Raw genomic sequence first — 23,057 nt, forward strand, 5'->3', positions numbered from 1 at the left:
TGTTGAAACTTAAGCCCCAAGGTGATGGCCCCGAGGAGGTGGGGCCTTTGGGAGGTGAGTGCGTCATGAGGGCAGAGCCCACAGGAGTGGGATTAGAGCCCTTATTAAAGGGCACTTGCCTGCGCCCTCCGCCCTGTGAGGACACAGCAAGAAGGCCACAGCCAAACCCAGGAAGTGGGCTCTCACCAGAACCTGACTCCCCCACTGGCCCCCTGAGTTTGGACTTCCCGGCCCCCAGAATTGTGAGAAATAAATGTTTGTTGTTTATAAGCCACCTGTTTATGGCATCGTTGTAATAGCAGCCTGAAGGAAGGGAGGAGGCTACCATTCGAGATTAAAGACTTTTCTGCTGAGAACCCACCAAGCTGGATAATCCAAAAATAGGTAAGAGAGAGTTTCCTGTAGCTTTGTTTTATAAATATGTTCCCCAAAGGCCCCTGCTTAGCTTGCAAAAGGGGAGAATTTCACCAATTCTGACCTCCCAAGACAAACAGCAGGGCTTGGTAGGAAACTAAGTGCCAGACGAGGAACAGGGGATGCATGTTTTAAATGTTCTCCCACAGTGTCCGAGAAGGGTGGGATTTGACTTGTCTTGGGTATTAAATTTTCTAGGTGTCTAAGGGAAAGGATGGGAAGCATAGACTCTAATGATGGCCCCTGAGAAGAGTTGCTGCGCACGGAGTGGAATGGACTGCATCTGGGTGGGCCTGCCACATAGCTCTGGGGACCAGCCGGTGTCAGACCCTGTCTTCAAGTTGCTGCGATGGGCAACGCATGTACCTTCATCCTTTCGCTCATTTATTCATTCATTCCTTTGTCCCTTGTTCATTCATTCAGTGATTCAACACATGTTTGTTGAGGACCTACTACGCTCCAAGCTTGGCTGAGGTGCTGAGGACGCATTAGCAAGTGAAAGAAAGATTCCTGCTCTTGTGGAGCTTTCAAGTTAGTAGGAGACAGACCCCAATCAACAAAAATAAAGAAGGAAATTAAATGCCACATGTGAGGGTGACAGATGCCTTGAAAAATCTAAAGCAGAGAAACAGGGAACCCACGGTGCCGCGGGTGGGGGTGCTGCAATCTTCAACTTGGGGTGGGGGTCAGAGCAGGCGATCTTTCCCCCGGGCCCTCAGAGCCGAGCCCCGGTGTGGACTCTTACTTTTAGGAGAAACTGCTCCTTCTCATGCTTGATTTGCTGTTCCATCTCCTCGTAGAGATGCTGGATTTCTTCATCATAAGCAGCAATTTTCCTGCAGAGGTGGCAGAAGGAGAGTTTCATGAGGTCTACACCCAAGTTCCTTTATCCTACAGCACAAGTCCTGGGGCCCAGGCACCAGGACCCCGTCAGGAGCTTGGGTTGGTGGGGGTGACTGCGTAGGTCCCATCCGCCGAAGCTGCGAGATCGGTTCCTCAGGATTAGCGGACCACGCAGGCCTAGCAGGACCTTCTCCTCCTCCTGGATGAGGAGGCCATCATTTCTAGATGACCCCTACACTCCTCAGTGAGGCTTCCCTGGCTCCATCTTCCTTAACCTCGCTTTATTTCAACAACGAGCCCCTGGCCTCTGCTGGACGGACCTCCCTATTGTCCGCTGGTCCCTACACCTATAGTCAGCATAAAGTTGTGTTGTGCGGGCTTCTTTCCTATTTGGGTTCTTGGTTGCTCTCCTTCCCACTTTGGATGCTTTCTTTCTACTTGGCTACATTAGCATGGTCTGAACGGCACAGTCAGAGGGCTCTCCCGAAACTGTGTGCTCGTGTGATGCACATTGCTCAGAAAATGTCAAAAGATTCCATGATAAGGACAACCACCGACACCACACCCCCGACAAAAGAAGGGGGGGCCACACCTGTCCAGTGCTCATGCCATCTCAGGTCCAGGGCCCCAGGCAGACAGCATGAGAAGGGGCAGGCTTGTTCAAGGCGGGCAGTGATGATGAGATGTCCTCATCCCCCTGCCAGCATCTTCTTCTTACACTGAGGACCCCCACAGGACGGGAAGGAGATACCTGGGTACCCTGCTCCTATATAGAGACCAAGACAAATACGGCTTTGGGAACAAGATGTATAGGTCATCTCTGGTGTTGTCCAGATAGGTCCTCCTTTGAGTGCCGCCCCCCACCCACGTCCAAATTCAAACAAGAAGGCTGAAAATTTGAACAGAGATGGAAGTTATCTGGACAAAGCATCCCAGGGGACTGCACCGTGACACCTCTTCTCTGACCTGCACTGAAAGTTTCTCTCTGGCTTAGTGCCCCCTGGTCCTCTTTCTCACCTGTTAAGGGGAAGAATCCACGCTCAGGAGCAGGCTGATGTCTTGGTTCTCAAGGTCTGTTTTGAACCTACTCATACTATAACATTTGGCACTTGCCATTCTAAACTCAAATGGTGGCAAGCCCCCTCTGCCCTTTATCCAAGGAATGAGACTTTAATAACGAAGCAAAGGGCTCTGGTTTTCAGTTCTAAGGGGTACTGGGAAGATTTCTGAACAAAACATCAAGGATGGCAACGTGCTTATTCCTCTGAGTCCTTCATCGTTTTAACCTCCACCTCCCCGATGTCCACTCAGGACTCCAATCTAGTGCCAGGCCTTCCCTGCTGCCCAAGGATGTCCCTTCCTCACTTGCTACCTATGCCACACAGATGGAACGTGACTAAGGAGCCATTCTGCCTGGCATCCGTCCAGGTCTACAGGAACCACAAAAGTGACCCAGACAAGGAACTGGTGTGAGTCGTCATGGCCAAGGTCACTCATATCGAAGCAGAAGCCTCTAAGTTCCCTCTCTTGGCTGTACCCCCAAAGCCAGAAACCTTTGGAGTGAGTATGGCAATGGCCTCAGGATGCGCTCAGCAAAAGGTGACTTCCACGAGCTGGAGCCCTGTGTTTACTACCATCCTGGGCGTAGGAAATTTCTGGTTGGCTAAGAGTAAGAAATCTCTTCGTGCTAAATGACAAATGTTTTGGATTGTTACTTTTGTCATTAGCCAGCCCATAATAAGTATAAGAAATAAGGAGCAAATGTACCTGCTCTTGAATAGGGACACCTCAAGGGCAGAAATGAACACCATCTGAAGGGACTTTCAGAAAGAAAGTCTTCTCTGGGTCCCTGGCATTATCTTCCTATGTTCAAAGAAATTCAGGTGCTAGATGGCAGATGGTATAAAGGACAACTTTAGACAGTGATTCCAACTATATAAATACTGAAGAACTAATAAAGTGAGATGAGAGTAACTTAAAAATTGATTTGCTCTGATAAAGCAATACTAATTACAGTCATCCATATAAGCTGTTTACCATTTATGCTTAATAACCATACAGGGCATCAATTCTATACCATCATTAAATGTGTTATATTAACTTTGCTCTATGTTTCATTTGATTAAATCAACAAACTCTGTTCTTCATGCTCGCATGTCAGTTTGCTTGTCATAAAGTAAGTAATTTTGCAGATTGCTAAAAAAACAAATAGGGGGAAGGCAGACAGTCTCTGAATGGTGCCTCCTTCTAGCCCTCATTAACAAAGGCTGGGTCCATTGCAAAGAAGCCCTGGGGTTCCAGGTGGGCTTTAATGAGCCCAGGTCCAGGCTAACCAGACTTATTCATGGAACCAAACCTCTGGAAATGCTTTTGAATAAAGCTGGCATCCTAGGGGACTGGGCCAGGCCTGAAGGTCTTCAGAGGATGAGTCCCATGGACTGACCAACTGACTCATGACCAGCCCTAGTCAGACACATGAGCGCCAGGAATGGGGGGCATCACAGTGCTGTTCATACCACTCACACCACTAAACCAGCTCAGGGCTTCAAAAGCCCTGGGTTCTGAACCCGGAATCAGCTCAAATCCTCAGTGTGACCTTGAGCACTCTGACCTCCTTACATCCCAGAGTAGCACGTGCCCCGAGTCCCCACTCCTCCCCACCCTGCCCTGGCACCAGCATGATGAACAAACAAGAGAGCCGGCGTGAAAAGCATTTGGAACAGCAAAGCCCTAAGTAAATGTAAGGGATTATTTGTTATTGTAATTATTGTCATGGGCTGTGGAGGGCAAGAGCCATTGTCCCCCAAGGGGAGGAAGGTCTTAGTTTCAAGGATAAAAGTGCTGCTGGGTTTGGAAAAGGTGAGAGGCAATCAGGAAGATGAAGAACGGAAAGCTTCATCAATAAAGGCTCCTGTCAGATCCATCTGTTAGAGACACAGGCTGTGTGTGAGCGGGAGCTGCAGGGCCGGAAGCCTGTGTCTGTGGGGAGCTCTGCAGTGGCCATGAGAAGGGTAATCGTGAGAGACACTCTAAAGAGGTCTGCCCGTGTGGCATGTGGCATGCCAGCCCGCACACCATATTCCCCCACCAAAGGAGAGAAGCAACCAATTATGCTTGCTCAGTACATACATCTCTGTTAGCACAATTTCGAAAACCGCTCAGATTGCCTGAAGCACACATATACTTTTTCATCTTCCCCGTGAGAATTTCCCCACCTATTCGAACGCTCGCTGACCCCTTCTCTGAACTCTTAGAACATCAGATGTCTTTAATTGAATGTTTCCTTTTAAAATCCCGAAAAACTGTCTCATCTGGGCTGATGCTGTCTCATCGAGGTTAGGACACTCAGTCATTTTCATCATCCGCAGGGTCTATGCTCAAAATGTGAATGCTGAAAATGTGTACAAAATCAATTTAAGACTTGGGATACCTAAATCAGTAGCCCATGGAAAGACCATACTCAGGGAACACCGGATTCCAGAGGAACTGAAGAATTTCAGGGTTGGAAGGTCTGCCTGATCCAACCACCTATTTTCCCAGTGCTAAAACCCTTGCCACAATGTCCCTGCCATGTATTTACCCAAACTAGGTTAGAACACCTCTAGCGATAGGAAACCTGGCTGGATCTCTAAACAGCTCTTTCATCTTTGGAATATTCTGGCTCACAGAAATATGTCTTTCTATGACCTTAGCCCTCCTCTGCATAAAAACCCTTTATATATTTGAAAACAGCATTAAGACTTCAAGGAGTTGCCTTGGGTTTATGCCATGTCTCTTTACTTCCTCCAACCATGGCTCATGGGGATCTTTTTTTTTTTTTGTACATCCCTTCACCTTTCTCTTTACTTTTCTCTGAATGTGCCCTGATTTAGCTTCCTCGAGCCACAGAACCCCCAACGGAATGCCCAGTGTGTGAAGTCTGATTAGCACAGCTTAGAGCTGGACTATGCCTCTCTTGTTCTAGACGCTGCATATCTATTCATGCAGCCTAAAATCACATTAACTTTTCTTGGCAGCCACATCACAGTTGATGAATGCCGAACTCATTTGTCAAATAAAACCTCTAAATCTTTTGTCTGTGTGATTGTTCTTCTTTTAAAGATGGTGCTACTGAATCATATCTCTTCCACCTTGTGCTTCTGTCATTGGCTTTTTGGACACCAGAGCAAGATCTCAGATGTAATTCTATTAGAGTCCATCCATCTTTCCAGCCTGACATTATCTTAATGGATCCCAACTGGTCATCCAGTGTACTCAATGACCTTCCAAGCTTTGTTGGTATTTTACATTTTTAATCATAATGTAAGATAAATAATATATTATCTTAGTTTGTCAGTTTTGATTATTTAATTCATCTGAGAGTTGTTTAGAAGTGTTTTTATTTTTAATTTTTTAACATTTTCTTTATTTGAGAGAGAAAGAGAGCATGAGCAGAAGGAGGGGTAGAGGGAGAGAGAGAGAGAAGCAGACTCCTCACTGAGCATGGAGCCTGATGCAGGCTCCATCCCAGGACGCTGAGATCATGACCTGAGCCAAAGTCAGACACTTAACCGACTGAGCCACACAGGCACCCCTAAAAGAGTGTTTTTAATATAAAAACTACTGGTTTCTAGTTTATTGTAAAAAAATAGTTTATTAGTAAAAATATATATATTGGTAAGGTATCTACTTCTTAGAATCTATGAACCTTTCCTGTGTAATCAAAAACATTATCACTTTTTGCATAACTTCATGAGAAGCATGTGTATTCTACTGCAGGGTACACAACTCTATATTTATCTCTTAAATTAAGCTTGCTGCTTGATGGTTTTAAATATTTTACATACTTATAGCACTTTTTGCCTGACTAATGTATCAAATCCTAGATAAGTTTGTTAAAATCTTCTCAAGTCTTGTTTTTATCAAATGTTCTTTTTTTATAAAAGTTTTTGCCTTACCTATTTTGCTGCTATGTTATTTGATGCCTAAAAGTTTATTTCTGTTGTAGCTTCTTTATGGATGGAACTTTTTAAATTACTACAAAATATTCTTCCTTATCTTCCTTTGTTCATGCCACTGGTAAAAATATTGAAAAAGACAAAGATAGCAATCTATAATAGAACTCTCTGAGCTTTTCATACCATGTGGGCATAAATATTCAACCTATCTTCTATTACCCATTCTTAAAACACCCCCCCAACACACAACCCAGGGCAGTGTTTATTTAATTATTCCCTTGTCTGCTATCTGTGCCTAGTCATTTTGAGCTACAGGGGGAGGAGGGACAGAGAATAGGGAGAGAAAGAGACACGAGCTCTCAATGAGACAGGGAAACAAATATAAGGAGGCAGTGGAGTAGTTATGAGCACCATTTATCCTCACTTTCTTGCTCTTTCAGTATAATGGCTGGATAGTGCCTCTAGCATATTCCAGTGTAGTCTAGGTTATAACCTGCTGACAGCTATGGTTGGGTCAGAATTCCTTAGACCCAGAGTAAAAAGGCCTTGGTTCAAATCCTGATCCTGACATTTACAAGCTCTGTGGCCTTGGACAAGTCCCATGTCCTCAGTGAGCCTGAGGCTTTCTGCATCTGGAAAATCAGATAGCAATACCTACTTTAGAGTGAAGTCGTGAGGTTTAAATAAGATAATGCATGTGGAGTTATTTAGCACAATAGGTAGCCGATAGAATGCATTTAATAAATTCTAAGTAAATGAGTTCTCTGATTCTCCAGGGGCTTGTGGACCCCTTTTTAAGAGTTGCTGCTTTATAATTCCTTCGGATTTCAGCCAAGGGGCAAGTAGAAACTGAAGCGGAATTATGCAGCAGCAGATGTGTGTGAGAATGGGGAAACACAGGGAACAGAAGACTTGGGGAAGGACAAAACCTGAGGTGGCTCAGGAAGAAGACTAAGTGTGGAAAGAGAGAGCTGTAACATCACCATCAACATTAAGTATTGGTTAAGCGCTTTGTAAAGTAACACGCTGGGTGAAATAATTTAGACCAATGGGATGGGCTCTGTACACCAGGATTTTAGCCGCTAAGAACACCAAGTTCAATGCTAATGTGGCATGGAGGAAAGGAGCAGGTGAAAGAAGCCACACACCGTGCAGTAGACCCCACCCCACTGTGCCTCCCTAGCTCTGGCTGATAGCAACTCTGTGACCACAGAGCCCTACCTGGAGGGAAGTGGACAGAGCCCCCTACAGTAGTGGGGAGATGGTAGAGTTCTCAGGGGAAAAGTTAAGAGAGGCTGAGTCCAGAAAAGGGAGATTTTCTTTTCTTTCTTTTTTTTTTTTAAAGATTTTATTTATTTGACAGAGAGAGACAAAGCGAGAGGGAACACAAGCTGGGGGGAGTGGGAGAGGGAGAAGCAGGCTCCCCGCCAAGCAAGAAGCCCGATGTGGGACTCGATCCCAGGACCCTGGGACCATGATCCGAGGGGAAGGCAGACGCTTAATGACTGAGCCACCCAGGTACTCCAGAAAAGGGAGATTTTCAAGAGTGAAGGGAAGAAACAATAATTATATACTGAGGATGCCATAGGGCAGTGATGGATCTGAAAGAATGAGTCCTTTTGTTTTTTGTTTTGTTTTTTTTTTTAAAGATTTTATTTATTTATTTGAGACAGAGAGAATGAGAGAGAGAGAGAGCACATGAGAGGGGGGAGGGTCAGAGGGAGAAGCAGACTCCCTGCCGAGCAGGAAGCCCGATGCGGGACTCGATCCCGGGACTCCAGGATCATGACCTGAGCCGAAGGCAGTCGCTTAACCAACTGAGCCACCCAGGCGCCCAAGAATGAGTCCTTTTGAAAGCCAGGCTTAGAGGACAGAACGGCACTTAGGGTGTCTGACTATGGCAGACATCTGTTCTCTAAAGGAGAACTGTAAGCATGTGCGGGGTATTGGAGATTTAGGATGGGATGTGTGGGAAAGGAGTAGGGGTGGAGATACAGTGATTCTCATGTAAATACAAGGCTTAGTTCTGAGAGGCCTTTACAGATTATTTGCAGGGAACTGAAAGGTGAGATGTAGTTAGCAATAACTTACCCTGCCAGGTTCCCACAGGGACTGTGAAAATTAATTAACCTTCACAAAGTGATTTGCACACAGAGAGTTAAGGTACCACACTGGAGTAAAGCATTAATGCTCAGTACCACTGGGGTTCCAGCTAATGACACACGGGCCAAGGCCTTCCTGCTATAGAGTATTGCTTGGTCAAAATATCCTTCTCCTGCTTGCTGTTTTCTTTTTGCCTTCACTTAGGAACAGAATCTGTTCAAATTTCAGAAGGTCTCAGAAAGTCATCTGGTCAACCTTCTAGGTTCTAGGCAGGGGTGTGCTGAAATCATTTCAGGAAAAATAGTAGTTCCTTCTTCCCTAAATGAAGGTGTAGTCTTGACCTTGGGCAAATGGCATTTTTCTACCTTTTAGATAAATTACAGAAGCTTGAACTCAAGGCAGAGCTTAGAAATGCCTCCGGACTTGGAGAGTAATCATCCTGATTTCATGTGTTTCCATGTGCAAGGGCAGTGGTCTGATCACGTCTCCTAGTTTGCACAATCTGGTGAAAGGCAGATGTGAAGAGAGGAAGAATCTCTCTCCCCATCAGAGCCTGGGCTTGAAAAGCTCATGTATTCCCAACCTCCTTGTTTTGCATGTGAAGAAAATGAGAGTCAGAGCAAGGAAGTGACCAGTCTGTGGGCACCCAGATACCCAGGGTCTGAGTAAAGGGAGAACCCAGGCCTTGACTCCCTGTCTCATGTTCCATCCACGACACCATTGTGTCTTTCCAAGCATCCTAAGTGCTTACACTGGAAACTCCATACATTTGTGTTCAGGATTACCAACTATCCAGATTCCACCTGGAGTCTGTCAATTGTGGAGCTGAGCGGGAACTGGCGCAAGGAATGGGGCCCACCAGGGCTAGAGAGGGCCGAGATCACCAGAAGGGCCTGATCCCTTTTCCCATGTCTTCCCCACCCTCACCCCATGTGCACTGAGCACAGAGTGAAGACCCTGGGACTGAAAAGTCTCCAGGAGTTTGCTATTTGCCAAAGAAAATGGAAGCACGTTCAGGCTCAGCCTGCTTGGTGGTTGGGATGAGAATGGTAAAGGCGGGATTCAGACTCGCTGCTGCCCCCTGCCACCTTCTTCAGGCAGCTGCAGGCTCTGGACAGCAAAGAGAAGTTCTTCCTAGAAAAATCCTGTTTGGGGTTTTCTTGTTCTCCTGAAGTCAGTCTCTCTAATTGCCTCCCTATCTCTGTCTCTGTCTCTGCCTGTCTCTGTCTCACACCCACGCACATGCATGCACACTACCCACGACGTGACTGGAGTAGAGCTGAATGAAAGGAAAACATAAGAGTTTGTATAAAATTCTGCAAAGACTGTATAATCGTCAATTGGATTTTCAAGATGGATGGTTTCTCCCTAATTAGATTCTGCTGCCTTGTATAAACCAACTTTGCAGCTTTATCCCATCCTATAAAGCAGCCCATTTTTCATTAGGTTTACAAATCATGCCCATGGTGTATACAGAGCACAGATAATCCTCACCTTTCAGTTTGCTTCAGATAACACTGTGCTTCTGCCTCAGATGATAATATACCAATAAAAAACGTGTGCCTTATTGAGCCATAACATCATTACTTAAGACCCTCACCAAAAACTTCTTATCTTCACCCTAAGAACAAGACTAAAATTCCAGACTGGAAGGGCACCCTGGAGTGTACCTTTTGCAGGTGGATATATTCTGGAAAAACAGGCTCGAGCAGCATTTCTCAAAGTGGGGTGTGTGGCCTGCCTGCGTCACACCCACTGGGGATGTGCACTAAGATGCACATTCTTGGGCTCCCTCCCCAAGACATACCGATTTAAACTCTCTGGGGAAGAGACCTAGGAATCCACCTCTCAACCAAGATCCTCTGGTAATGCTGAAGCAAGCGAACATTCGAGAACCACACAGCTAAGGTCCTTCGCAGGTGGAACGCAAGGGCCGCCTGCCATACGCATGATGCTTTATTTGCTGCCCTATCTGGAGACAGGGCCAGGGAAGCGGTGACCCTCCTCCCCCAAAGATGCTCATGTCTCTGCAGCTTCATATTACAGAATCCCAGTTCCCAGGCTTGTAGCAGTACAGCCGGAATTCCAGGTAGGCTGCATGTCAGGCTGTAAGACACCTTCCCTCCTGGTCTGGACACCCTCCCAGAGCCCAGGGAAATCCCTCTAGACAGAAAGTGCCTGGATAGTGGCTGGGCAGGAGCTGCAATTTAAGGGCCCCCAGGCTCCCACGAAACTGCCCGAGGCCTGACTCAGCTGGACAAGAAAGGCTGTGCACAGGAGGAACTGATTCCAACAAGGCCCTGGGGAGTGTTGCTGTTTGTCAAAGCCAAGTGTGGTCCCCCAGTGATGTGAAGCAGGCAGCCTGGGTGGTCCTCCCAGGATACTGAGCTACAGAGGCCTGAGCAGGCAGAGTACAGCCCACGGCCTGCCTTTGATCTTTGAAAGCACTTTTCTTCCAAGAGCTCAAAGCACTCTCCAGACACCACCTAATTCATCCTTACCCCCAGCCTCAGGGTTAGATCCTCGTAAAGAACCTAACCAGGCCATGGGGCGCCTGGGTGGCTCAGTCGGTTAAGCGACTGCCTTCGGCTCAGCTCATGATCCTGGAGTCCCGGGATCGAGTCCCGCATCGGGCTCCCTGCTCAGCGGGGAGTCTGCTTCTCCCTCTGACCCTCCCCCCTCTCATGTGCTCTCTCTCTCATTCTCTTTCTGTCAAATAAATAAATAAATAAAAAGAACCTAACCAGGCCTATGTATCCAGCACATGTCAACTCTGGTCAAAAGTCAGAATCTCAGGGCGCCTGCATGGCTCAGTCGGTTAAGCATCTGACTCTTGATTTCGGCTCAGGTCGTGATCTCAGGGTCATGAGATTGAGCCCCGCGTTGGGCTCCACATTGGGCACAGAGCCTGCTTGAGGTTCTGGCTCTCCCTCCCCCTCTGAGCCCGCCCCCACCTATTCTCACTCACTTTCTCTCTCTCTCTCTCAAAAAAAAAAAAAAAGTCAGAATCCCTCAGGATAGTTTATGAATGCAGACTTCGAGTCCTCACCCCAGACCAAATGAATCTGGCCTGCCTGGGGTGGGACTTCTGCACCCCCTAATGATTCTGGCAAAAAGGTCTGAATCTGTTGCTGCCTCCAGACAGTACCACTCTACATCCCCTGGAGAGCTGAAGCTTGTTTTTTTGTTTTTTTTTTTTCTTCCAGGAAAAGATAATTAGAAAGATGCTTTCCATGGCAATGGAATCTATAATTTTTTTAAAGATTTTATTTATTTGTTTGAGAGAGAGAGCGCGAGCATGAGTGGGAGGAGGGGCAGAGGGAGAGGGAGAAGCAGACTCCCCGCTGAGCAGGGAGCCCAACTCGGGGCTCGATCCCAGGAGCCTGGGATCATGATCTGAGCCGAAATTGAGAGTTGGATGCTTAAGCGACTGAGCCACCCAGGCGCTCCAGGAATCTGTAATTCTGATGGCCTGAAGTTCTTCCTAAGCCTAAACTGTATCCATCACACTAAATGTAAAGTTCTCGGAGCTTCTGTGCAGTGAACACAAGGAGCACAGCTCTGTTACAGTCTAGCCTCCACTTCCTGGGAGAGATGCAGCGGATCCTCCAGGTTCTGAAGTTCAGCAGGAGAACCAGGCTTTAGCCCGAGGTTCCTGCATTTGACTTGTCTCTACCGTGCCCCCTGGGGCTGTGGCTACTTCCCAGTGGACGCAAAACCGAGTCGAACATTGTACCCAGGATTCTGACCCAACCTCTACCCCAAAGGACAAGGGGGTGGGAGACTGACCTATTCCCAATAGGCAGGTAAAAACAAAACCAAACCAAATAATCCAGGGCAGTGAGGTACGGAGGGCCCCGGAGGCTGGTCTTGGGACAGGAGCTATTAGGAGCTTTTCCAGGCACTCAAGCCCACTGCACACTCCTCCCCTACAGAACCTGGAGAGAACCTGAAGGAAGCTGGAGTGGACCTGGTTCACTCACTGCAGCAAAACTCAAACCCCGCGGGACAGGATGCCCACCCTCAGCAGTCCCATTTTCTCTGGGCTCCACAGGAGACAGAAACGAGATGTGTGATCTGGAAAAGGAAGAAAAAGCCTCTGCTGCCGATGACAACGTCATCTGGCGTTTCAATGGTATGGGAATTCTCGGCTCGGCTTTGTGGTGGAATTTGTATGGGTATGAGCTCGACCTTATCAGCGTGATCATAAACTCCTCAAAGATGGGGACTCTGAGTTCTATTTGTCCAACTCAGAGCCGGGCAGAGAGTAGGGGCTTGTTACAGGCGAGCCAGAGTAACAGTGTGCTGGGTCCCCGGGGCCCTGGCCGGGGCTAGACGCCCAGCAGCAAGGACGAGAGCCACGTCTGCCACAGGTGCTCATTCTCCAGGCAGAGTGGAAATGCCAGCCCGTGGAGGAGTCCGGGAGATGTTCAAACAGTTCTCAGGGTCCCCCCGAACTCCAGCCTGAATCAGGCCATTCCCAAGAGCTCCCCTTCTCCTCCCTCCCCAACGCCTGGACACACACAGCCCCAAACTCCCCAACTCATCTCCTAGAAGATGTCTCCGAGTCACTTAACCTCACCCTGCATTATTTGTCAAGACTCCCATTTAAATATTCTAGATGCTATCAGGGTTTCCAGTTTCTTGTTTGACTGCTGAGCTCCGAGGACCCTTATAGCTCATCTGGTCCAGTCATAACCCAGAAGCAGGATGTGACCAGCCTTTTGGTTTCTTTAACAGAAGACGAGAGAATAAGAGACTCTAGTAGAGAATGTCAGAGTATGTCACATGTAATAAGGGTGAGCTCCATTTCAGGAAATTTTCAGTTATGTACACATCGAAGTGTCTGGGAGTTGCAAAGCCAAATGCATTTCTTCTAATGAGTCACGATCACAAAACAGCTTGAAAAACACCAAGCCATTTTCTCATGTTGCCAGTAAGGAAACTGACGCACAGAGAGGTAAAGCTAGTTGTCCGAGGTCACACAGCTGATCAGTGGCAGTGCCTGGGCCAGAGCTCAGGTTTCTCCTGCCTCCTATTTTAGTGCTCTGCTCACTACAGCCTGCAGGTCTCTGGTTCTGCACCCAGAGAACACCCCTGGAGTGCGACTGGCCAGGGAACCCAGGAATCCCCAGTCCCACCACAGCTACCCAGCCAGGAGTGGGCCTCCATCAGCTGACCCAGCGCAGGTGTCCCTGGCAGGGATATCGACAGAGGATGGGTACGGAGGGCTGGAACCTATGGCCGAGCTCATTTTGCACATGCAGCCGAGAGTGGCCTTGACTTTCACCTCAAGAACTTTTTAATAATCATTAAACTGGGGCAAAAGCACTAAAAGAGGCCACTTTAGGATGAATGTGAGGGCTTGCCGGCTCTGACACCAGCCAAAAGCATGGCTCTCTCCCTGTGGAAGGGCAGGCCAGCACAAGCACCCTGCAGTGAAGATTCCAGGCCGCGAGCTGGATCACTGCCTGCCCATTCGGGCTATGACCACTCTCACCCTGCTTGGGTGATAGAGTACCCCCCTCTCTGCGACGTGCTGCCTGAGTGTTTCTGCAGCTCCTTGGGGTGATCAACGTTGGGGTCAGAGGAAAGTGGGGGTGCAGGGAGGGTCAGAAACGAATACAGGTGAGAAAACCAAGGCTCACAGAGGCCAAGAGACTTGAGCAAGCTCACAAGGCTAGCTGGTTGGAGAGCCACACGTGACTTAAATGCAGAGCTGACTGCCAGCTCCCCATCTCTCAAATCACACACAAAGCACCTGGACATCTTGTAACAGTGCAGACTCAGTAGGGGTCTGGGGAGCCTTGAGATTCTGCATTCCTAAGAAATTTCCAGGCGATGCCAGGGCTGCTCGCTCTACACCATGTTGTCTGGAAGGATAAAGGGGTCTTTGAAGTTCACCACTGCTTCTATCAAGCCTCAAGCTCTCCACTTCCGCCAGCGAATCCTCTAAGACTGACAAACAGACTTATTTAAAATAATAAGGATTATTACTTTAACGTGCATCAAATACTTATTTTGTTAACATCCCTATCTTACGCATAAGGAAGCCAAGACTCGGAGAGGTTGAGTAGCTTAGCCTGAGTCACACAGCTCGCAAGCGGCGCAGCCAAGATGTAAACTCAGATCTGTCCTGACTCACAGCTTTGTCAGCTAAAAGCTGTGCAGAACTCTACCCTCAACCCTTCCTTTCTCTGAGCCTCGGGAGCCTCTCCCCAGAATGCTCATGATACTCCTCCAGCCAAACCGTGTTTTCCCCAGCACTACTTGACCACAACTTTCTCATAACTCAGGCTCCTAAGGGTCCTTTTTTCCAGACCTGCGTATACCCAACGGACCCCAACAAGTTCTTTTTAGAGTTGATCTGGGGGAGGCACGAGATGCAAAGGAACTCAGGGCAACGTGTGGATAGCTGATCTATGCTGTAAGACACGTGGTGATCTCCTTCTAAATCAGGGCTTGCATGCTCTCCCCAAGGCCATGTTGGCGGAGGCTCTGAAGTCTAGCAGCCTGGACTCTGAAGCCCTGTCCCCAGGAGGCGGTGCTAGGCACTAGGAGTTTTGCAAGGAAGGGCGCGTGGTCTGTGTTGGAAGCGTCGAGGACTCCCGTGCAGGGAGTGATCTCTGGGCGGGGACGAGAGTGCGTGGCAGAATTACTGCAAGGACTGCTTCGGCACGCTTCCGAGGGCTACCCAGACCCAGCCCTGCGTTTTGGCCACACCTTCAGGATGATGAACCATCCTTAGCTACACCATGCTTCACCCAATGTGAGCTCCCTGCTGTGACGTGCATGTGATGACTCTGGACACATGCAGCACGCATCCCCACAGGTGGATGAACATCCATGTGGCTGGCCCCACGTCTGTGGCACAAGGCTGACTCCGGCTGGCTTCAGGTCCAGGGCTCACCTTGCTGGGGCTGCCTCCTCCAAGCAAAGGAGAAGAGCTAGAAACCACTAATGACTGCAGAGGCCCTGGCGGCCAGGAGGCAGCAGGACGGATGTGAGGCTGTGATGCTCCAGAGAGTGGTCAGAAGGGGACTCAGTGGGGCCCAGAGCTGGTCTGTAGTTGGGGGGTAGGCCCGGGGTGTCAGGGCCTCACTGTCTAGAGGCAGGGACAGTGGTTTTCCAACCAGTCTCGGGTGCCAGGCTATCTCGCTCTGAATGCTGGCTCTGCCACTTACAAGCTGTATGTCCTGGGGCATGTCATTCACCCTTCAGGACCTTGATGTCTTTATCTATAAAATGGGCATAACAGTGAATAGTCCAAATGAGCAGGTGTATATGTTTAAATAGTGCCCAGCATATGGTGAGGGCCTGATTAATGTGAGCAAGGGCTTAAAAATATTTATACTATTACTATGACAGCCACAGGTCCCAGTCTCCACTCTGGCAGACCGTGACAGGGAGCCTCCCGGAATGAGAAAACGTACTCTGTGTTTCTGTTTCTCACACCCGGGTACAGTGAATGGCTGAGGCTGGGGACCTACTTTTTCAAGGCGCACTCCAGTTCGTTCTTCTCCTCATGGGCTTCTTGGAGCTGGGAGAAGGTCCTGGTCAGGAAATCCTCGAAGTTGGCCAGTAAGTGAGGTTCGTCCTTCTTCAGCTGTAGCCAGAGTTGCTTGATATCACTTTCACTACAAGAGAAAGGGGCGCATTAATGTCCGAGTGTGGAAATACCACGGTTCCCAGACATGAAACTGACAGCCAGAACGTCATGATCATGATCACGATGGCCAGCACTTATCGAGTGCTGGCTGTATGCTAGGTACTCTACGCATATAAGCTTATTTGACCCTCTCGGTAACCTGTGAGGCTGGTGCTCTACTCACCCCCAGAAGAGGGTGAGGTGAGCTGTCTCAGATCACTTGGCTGGCAAACGACACAGTCAAGAGTCAAACTCGGGGCTGCCTGGCTCCTGTGTCGACCTCCTTCACCCCGCACGCCACTGCTTCCACTTTCCAGTTTTTCCCTATGGGCTGGTGGTGCTGAGCATGCACAGCCACGTGCTGGGAGCATCGAAGAATGGCAGGAAGAGGAGAGGAGGACAGGAGCCTGGTGCGTGTGAGGACTAACGCCGTGGAGCTAAAGGAGAGAGCTTGTCGCCCCAGGAAGGACGGTCCTCATAGCTGAGAGGTAAAGACATGCCATCTGATGAATGGCAGAAAGCAGTTGTCACCGCGGGGAATGGAAGAGAATACGCAGCACCCCACTGGGGCCCGGTGGCAACGGGAATGACTGACAGGCAGAAGGAAGGGAAGGCGCCAATCTTCGAGATGCGTGTGCACACACGGAACGACAAATAGAAAGTTGGCAGGGACACAGGCAGGCAGAGAGACAAAGACACACAGTGACGTGCCCAGAGCGTCCCCTCCCCCAGCCCCACCCCCGGCTAACAGGCACATAGGCAGGTGTGCACCGCAGAGCAACAAAGACACGTGGGGCCACACTGACCCGGGACAGGAGGAAGGAGGCGGTGGCACACACCGGGGACCATGCTCTGGAGAAACTCGAAAATCTATGGCCACCCATCACACGGAGCCCAAGATCAATCTGATCTGCAACCCAGTAAATTCTAAAACCACTATGATCTGAGGGTAGCTACAACCGGGAACCCTCAGGATAAAGAATAAAATCCTCTGTTCTTGTGTGACAAGTACTATATTTGAGCAACTTTCCTTGGAAGTGCTATTTGCCAGCACCAGGTTAGCAATGGGCCTGGGCCACGAGAGTACTCTCTGCACCCAGCACAGGGAGGCCCACTGAGAAGGGAGGGTACCGCTGGTCAGTTATCGGATCATCCATCCACTGCCCCTCCCTCCTTCCTTCCCTTGCTGTCCTCCAACTCATCAGGACCACTCGTCCACCCATCACCCAACGAGTACTTCTTATCTGTTGGAACCCAGCACTGAGATGACATGAGGTGATCCGGGAAGCAAGGGAAGGGGAGGGAGGAGCTTCCTCGTTTCCCAGAATGAGTTCTGTTTCCCCACCCACACAGAACAGGCTAGGGCAGTCCACTTTGCTGTACTGTAGATACAATGGAGATGGTACAAGGGGTTCAGAGATACAAGAGTCCCAGAGACATACGATGATGGCCTCCCATGATTGGGGCAGGCTGCTTCCCTCATGAAGTACCTGCATTATAAGATCAAGGTCCACCTTGTTAGCCTTGGTCTGTCTGTTCACATCTGCCAAGTTCCTGCCGAGACAGCCAATTGGCCAGAGCCTCCAGTGAGATTTGCAGACCCACCTGACTCTCTTCCAAACCTTTCCAAACTACTTCGTCATGGCCACATCCCCTCCCCCCAAAATTTCTGGAGAAGGGACAAATCTGTCCATTCTTGATGAAAAAATAAGCCAAGGCCCATAAGCTGCCAAATCACTCAGCTAGTTGGACCATTGGGAAAAGCTGGGAGTCCAGACATCTGGTCTACCGCTTCTGCTCCTCATGAAACGGTGGTGGACTCAGAGAGCAGGGCTAGACGGGATTCTGGGAGGTCAGCTGACCCATCTGCCTGCTCCCAGAACAATACACAAGCCATTCTGGGGAGTGAATCTTTGAAGACCTCCAAAGTCTTCACAGCCTCCTTTATGTCCTTCTCTGGGGCCCGGTGGTTTTGCCATTCCCCTCATGCTGCAACACCAGCCCGCCGCCTTCCATTTAGCTTCCATGGGGATGGAGAGTTCTGGCCGCCATCTTCTGCATATCAGTTTCTGTAACCACCCTTGAAACCTTTCCTAGGGCCTTCTCTTCCCCAGGATGCCTCATGCTGGCTCAGTTCCTCACAGACCTCTGACATAGGCCCTCCGAGGAACATCAGGTGAACTCTGCTTTGAGAGCCCTGCTAGGAAGGGGGCTGCCCCAGAAGGGACAGGTGGGTGGAGAGGTGCCTCTCTTTCATGCCAGTGCCGTGGCTCATCCACACTGCCCTCTCCTCCCGCTCCTCCAGGAGGAGGTTTCACGGGGTCACTGGCAGTGGTCCCTGGGCTCTGGCCTTTTGTCTTCAGAGAAGCTGAGTCAGGTCTCTGACTAACGTACCTCCCACCCACCTGCCCCCGTCCATGGGCTCAGATGGTTAAGCGTCTGCCTTCCGCTCAGGTCATGATCCCAGGGTCCTGGGATCACCCCGGGGGGCAAGTGCACCGACCATCCAGAGCCTCTCACCGGGCTCTCTCCCAGGCCTTTGACTGTCCTTTCTCAACTATGATGCAGTCTACCAAATCGTTTGCTCAAAAATCCACAGAGCTACAGATTCTTGCTTTGGCCTGAGTGTTGTGTGCAGGCCCCTCCTTTCCTGCTACTTCTTTATCATTCCCAACCACAGCTCCTTCACCTCCCAAGCTTGGGACGCATCAGCTCCAATCATCAGGCCATTCCTACTCCTGCAACACACACCCAACCCAAGACTGAGAGGCCCAGAAATGGAAAGGCAAAAGGCAATGGGAAAAGGGAGAACAGTATTCCGTGGTTTTTAGGCCACTGGTTTCCACCAGCTGTGACTCCACTTTTTATTTCATTTCATCCTATTTTTATTTCATTTCATTTTAAATGTCAGATACATTTTGGAAAAAAAAAATGGGGGTATTGTGTTTCAGTTGAAGTTGCAGCCATCTGAAATTTTCAGCTGAGCTGCTGATTATCCAAGTGGTGGGCTGGTAAAAACTGGTTAATTTCCCGCCTCAGCTTCCTGACGGGCTTAGCTCGGCTCAGGGACACCGTGTGCAAATGCCTCCACGTGAGGTGCCTCGGCCAGGAGCACGCCACTGTGGGGTGGGCCGGGCTGCCCTGCAGCCCCTGAGACCCAAAGCTGGCTCCGGGGGCGGGGGTGGGGGAGGAGGAAATGCTGGTGAGCTGGCAGGGATGAGGAACCCCAGCAAAACGCACAGAGAACCCCTCCAGGCCCGGCACGGTCCTCTGCTGCATAGTGCTCCTCAGGGAGCCAAGGACTGTGCTGACACTGTATGGTAGGAGTGCGGAGAGTGGGAGGGTAGGGGCGTCGCAGTGCTTCCCATGAGAAAATGCAAAGAGCAGAGACAAGAGTCTGCCAAGTCTTCTAGCTGGCAGCCCAGAAACTGGGGCCTAGCTGAGCACTTAACACACACTGATGTCGCACAGGGCAGATGAAGGGGTGGCTCCTAGGCAGGGCTCCATCCCCCCAGTCCCTGTCACCACTTACTCTTCAAAACCCTTTTGGGCTCCAAGTTTGTCCATCAGCGTTTGGAACTGGGTCTCCTCATCGTCATCCATGGCGCCCACATGCTCTTCCCCTCTGGACTGATACACCTTCTCTTCCTGGAGCTGGGCCATCTGTTCACCGGCATCTTCCTGACCTGGCTCGTTCAGGCTGAAGAAGAAGTGACCTGGAGGATGCACAGCACAAGGATCTGAATCAGGCAATCAATAAATATTCACCCAGGGAGACCTTATCATTCTCAGTTGCCAGGAATCATCGGAGGCTCATCTGAGAGAAGAAAAGGGGGCCCCCTCCCCCCACAGCAAATATTCTTGCCACCATCTTCTGGATTTGGGGACTTTGCTACTTCCACGAGATTCTGAGAGACGCTAGAGCCTGGGAAAGGCGGAATGGATAACAGTGCTGTGGCACCTTTGTGGTTCTCGAACCTTTAAAGTCTGGCTTAGAGCTCATCTCTTCACTGATTTCCTCTCTAAACAATAAGAGCCTCCCCTCCATCGACCACCAGCAGCAGCCTGACTGCTCCATAACATCATCTAGTCGTTCCCACCACCAGGATCACGGTGCTTCACATTTATAAGCGACTTAAACATTTCGGGTGTGCTTTCTCCATACTCAAACTGCCTGTAATATACAGCAATCTGTCTTATGTTCTCGAGGCAATTATAAGCTCCTAGAGCTCAGGAAGAACCTCAGATACTTCCAAACCAACTATATAGCACTTTGTGTGAGGCAGATGGTTGGTAAAACTTGCCTGCTGACCCCTACCTGCTCTGATCAATATCTGATCAGTATCTGATCTGATGGTGTATCCGGCTTCTTTATCTTGTTCGTGAATCTCTGTTCTCCTTCCTCCTGGGTACCTTGAGAATGACTGGTCTATTCAAACCCTCTAGAAATTCCTCTGATGGTGGGTTCCCCTCAATCTGGAAGACTCAGCCAGACCCAGGTTGAAATGAACCATGCAGCCATTGTGCTGTGTTGTGCACTGGTATCATGGAAAGGAGAGGAGATGTAGAGGCTGGAAATCTCATCTCGGCTCCTCCTTTTATGCCAAGCTTGCCCTTCTCAGGGGGGAGGGGATCTGGCTGTGACCGTGTAGTGGGCACGGAGAGAACAGTGGTATGAACAGCCAACACGGACACAGAAAAGAGGCTCAAATAATCCAGAGCCTGGAAACTTCCAGAGGGCAGGAAAGTTTGGGCTACACAGACCCACAGATCTGGTGGGGGACGCGTGCACTTTACATAGCTTTAGGTAGATGCATACCCTGGGGCCCCAGCACCCATCTGAACTTACTAAATCCAGTGGTGAACTCCTCTGGTGTCAGAAAGCCATTGCCATCAGCATCTAGGGCATCAAACACATCTTCCAGTTCCTCCAGGCTGAGTGGTAACTCCTCGTGGAGCCTCTGAAAACAATCCAGACTGTACTGGTCAACACTCAGATCATCACGGAGGGCTGCCCCAATCCAGACCCCACGGTCAACACTCAGATCATCACGGAGGGCTGCCCTGGGACTGCAGAGATTTCTGCCAAAAATGTCTAGAGTTGGCCCTGTCCTACAAAAGACCTCTTTACCACCCTTCTCCCTCATTTGAATGTTACAACACTGACTATTTATTGGGTGCCTACTAATGTGCTAGGCAGTTTGCTAGGAGATTTATAAATAAATACATATTTATCAATATATTTATAAACATGTGTATTTATATTTAATTCTCATGACAATCCTTTAGGTGGGCATTATCCCCACTTTATAGACCAAGTGTGAGGTTCAAGTTCCCTGCCCAAAGGTCACCTAGCCAGTAAGTAACAATACCAGGAGTCAAATCCAGGTCTGATGCCAAAGCTGGCCCTCTTCACAACCATAAAGGATGGAAATGGTACAGGACTGACTTCTGTTGTAGGATAATAGCTGCACGGCATGGTGTTGTCAGGTTAAATGAGAGAGTAAACATAAAGAACATGGCTCAGTGCCATGTTCAATAAAAAGTAGTAGAGAGGCAGAGAAAGAGAGACACACACAAACAGAGCGATCCACTGACCCACCAAGGCCGCTCAGCAAGGGAATGACAGAGGAGTGAGGTTTCACAGTCAGTCTTCCCTGCTCTCCCCAAGCCCACCCTCGCCCCCCCCCCCCCCGCTGCCATGCTAGCTCCCCTGCTAAGATTCAGGTAGGGGTCACACTCTCAGAAGCCTTCCCTTACGGAGGCCACTCAATATCCCCGGGCCCTAGCACCACATTTGTCAGTTTCTGTGGGCATGCATTTCGATCATTTAGCTCTGAGGGGACGCTGGAGAAGCCCCCTTCTTCCGTGTAAGTGACCCACACCCATCTCTCCAGGCTGTGCCCCCCGCTTCTGCTCCCGACTGGCTCCCAACTCATTCCCGAAAAGATGTTAACTGCCGCTGGCTTAAGGTATCAATCCCCCCAAGAGCATGTGTGCTCTAAAGGGGAGTTGGACAAGATGGTGTGCAAGGAAGTTATAAATCAACACTGAAGCTGAGTCCTGGCCTGACTAGGACCACACAGGATGGGAGGGCAGGGACCAGCTGCTGGGACGAGGAGACAGTGGCTGAGTTCCTGACGCTTCCCTCTGGCCTCCTGCCTGATGTGCCATGGCCCCAGGCCAAGGCTGATTTGCATCGTTGAAGCAAGTGTTCTCTTATACCCTAATAATCTAAGTCTCCAAATGAGGACTCCCCAGGGGAGTTCATTATAGCCCAGCTGACTGTCCCCCTTCCTCCCTGGTACCTAAGGGACAGCCGCACAAAACTGCCGGCGTACCAGTGACTGACAGCTGAAGACAAGCACCACGGGGCTGTGGGAAAGAAGGTATATAGCCATCTGAACAATGAAAATGAGCTGGCAGGTGTGAAAGCCCATAACATAACTTGCAAGAACACTTGGCTTTATCCTATGGCAATCTTCTAGCTGATAAGCCATAAAGTTTAATTTGGCAGGTCGTGCATTAAGGGAGACTGGGATGCATTACAAAGTGGAAAGATAGGATGCTGTGGAAGCCATTTAGAAGAACTGAATTAAATATGAATGAGTTTTTTTAGAAAGGAAAGGAGTGAGAGTGTGTGCAAAGAGTCTAGAAGTGCCTCTGCTTAGCATACAGCAGAATCTCAGGCTTATTAACAATCCATAAACAGGGGCGCCTGGGTGGCTCAGTTGGTTGAGCGACTGCCTTCGGCTCAGATCATGATCCTGGAGTCCCAGGATCGAGTCCCGCATCGGACTCCCTGCTCGGCGGGGAGCCTGCTTCTCCCTCTGACCCTCCCCCTTCTCATGTGCTCTCTCTCTCTCATTCTCTCTCTCAAATAAATAAATAAAATCTTTAAAAAAAAAAAAACAAAACAATCCATAAACAGCTGTCTCAAAAGCCACAATAAAAGAATGTGGGGTGCGGAGTGAGTCAATTTTGTGAGGAGGAAGCTTATTAGGTCCACTGGAAACCAAAGGCATCACATGGGAGGGAGAGTGAAAATCCGAGCGACTCTGGTCCATTCCTCGGGGTATTCCACCCTCCCTCCCCACTGTCAGCCTGGGGTC

The 23,057-nt window shown here is 49.5% G+C and overlaps 1 protein-coding gene across 6 annotated transcripts in view; it reads right to left on the bottom strand.

The window, feature by feature from the left end:
• The window catches only part of CRACR2A (calcium release activated channel regulator 2A), a 201,030-nt gene that overhangs the window by 52,395 nt on the left and 125,578 nt on the right, over positions 1–23,057 (bottom strand). For all 6 annotated transcript variants that reach the window (XM_081821065.1, XM_081821059.1, XM_081821060.1 and 3 more), the window contains 4 exons: positions 20,795–20,906; positions 19,478–19,661; positions 15,788–15,934; positions 1,160–1,250 (listed from right to left, as the gene is read on the bottom strand). In XM_081821065.1, coding sequence (XP_081677191.1) covers positions 1,160–1,250; positions 15,788–15,934; positions 19,478–19,661; positions 20,795–20,906 — 534 coding nt within the window. The remainder of the gene's footprint in view (positions 1–1,159; positions 1,251–15,787; positions 15,935–19,477; positions 19,662–20,794; positions 20,907–23,057) is intronic.

This window comes from Leptonychotes weddellii, chromosome 5 (genome assembly GCF_054177405.1).
Source record: "Leptonychotes weddellii isolate Sample4059 chromosome 5, ASM5417740v2, whole genome shotgun sequence".
Classification (NCBI taxonomy): Eukaryota; Metazoa; Chordata; class Mammalia; order Carnivora; family Phocidae; genus Leptonychotes; species Leptonychotes weddellii.